Here is a 1,502-nt window from a genome sequence, read left to right as displayed (position 1 = left end):
TAAGGTACAAACAATCAAATTTCAGAATGCTCTTCAGCTCCATGAATCTATTTACTCAAACTCGGAGGCTGTGGAGAGTGTGGTTTGAAGCCCAGCATCGCTGCTGATTTGCTGTCTGACCTGGGACACCCACAGCCTCCCAAAACCTCACTTTCCCCATCTGTACAATGGTAACAAAAATAATTGTAAGAAGCTCTTGGATGCTGAAGGATTAAATGAGACAATGCAAATAAAGTGCTCTGTCCCATGCCTGGTGCACAGTCTCTCCTTCAACAGTGTCACCCAGGTGTCTGTGTACCGGGCATCTCTTTTGGGTGAGGTCTCCTGCTCCAGGAATTCCAGCTCTAGCCCTGGGAGGAGGAGAGGCTGTCATCCAGCTTAAGGGCTTCACAAAGATGACTGGGGGCAGGTTGAATTTTCACCGCCAGTGCTGACTTCAGAAGAGATTCACTCAAAGTACTAAAACCCAGGCTCCAAATCTCATGCCATTTCAACTGGTCACCTACCCCCCAGGATTCACTTTCTCACTGGTGAAATAGGGGGGGCAGGGTAGCACCAGATCTGCTTGTTTCACAGGATGGCAAGTGCAAAAGTGGCGGTTGTCTTGTTGTTGCTGTTTTGTTTTTGTTGTTGTTCTTATCACCAGAGGTCAGGGAGAGTTTTGTAATTAGCTAAAGTTGGGTTCTTTTTGTTTGGTTTGGATTGGGTTTCCTGTTGGGGTTTTTTGTTGTTGTTGTTTTTGTTTGTTTGTTTGTTTTGCCTGATTTTTAACCAAGTGTCCTTTCCTCTTTGGGTGATCCCATTTCTCTCTCTTACCTCCCTTCCCCCAATGCCCTAAATCCTACTCACATCCTATTCTCCCATGAGCCCCATAAACTCCATCCCCGCCAACCACACCTACATTCTTTTCTTTTTTTAAAATATATTTTATTGATTTTTTACAGAGAGGAAGAGAGAGGGATAGAAAGTTAGAAACATCAATGAGAGAGAAAGAGAAACATCGATCAGCTGCCTCTTGCACACCTCCTACTGGGGATGTGCCCGCAACCAAGGTACATGCCCTTGGTCGGAATATTACCTGGGACCTTTCAGTCCGCAGGCTGACGCTCTATCCACTGAGCCAAACCAGTTCGGGCCACACCTACATTCTTTTGTCCAGATTTCCCTCCTCCCTCATCCTGGTCAATCTTTGGTCCTGTGACCTCTTCCCTCTGGCTTTCAGCCTCAGTTTTAAAACCAAGAACTTGACCTAGTTACCGTGTGACAGGGTGTGGTTTGATTGGTCAGCTTCAGCAGCAGCTGGTAGTCTTGCTCTGAACTGTTACAAGGATCCTTGGAAAGAAACGCATTCGTGAATGCCTTCCCTATCTGGCCGCAGTCTTTATGTCTGTGAGATAAAACATGGAAAATAGAGTGAAGCATGAATAATTAGATTTCGAACATACTTTTGGAGCATAGTTACCTGCCCCCTTCCGCCCCCCCCCCCCCCCCCCGGGAAATAT

At 46.5% G+C, this 1,502-nt stretch overlaps 1 protein-coding gene across 1 annotated transcript in view; it reads right to left on the bottom strand.

Moving 5' to 3' along the window:
- CD38 (CD38 molecule) overlaps window positions 1–1,502 on the bottom strand; it is a 33,104-nt gene that overhangs the window by 9,352 nt on the left and 22,250 nt on the right. Inside the window, exon 2 of the mRNA XM_006101511.3 lies at window positions 1,258–1,387. Coding sequence (XP_006101573.1) covers window positions 1,258–1,387 — 130 coding nt within the window. The remainder of the gene's footprint in view (window positions 1–1,257; window positions 1,388–1,502) is intronic.

Source organism: Myotis lucifugus, unplaced genomic scaffold, assembly GCF_000147115.1.
Source record: "Myotis lucifugus unplaced genomic scaffold, Myoluc2.0 scaffold_367, whole genome shotgun sequence".
NCBI lineage: Eukaryota > Metazoa > Chordata > Mammalia > Chiroptera > Vespertilionidae > Myotis > Myotis lucifugus.
Note: the sequence above shows the minus strand (reverse complement) of the source record. Positions and strands in the feature narration are given on the sequence as shown.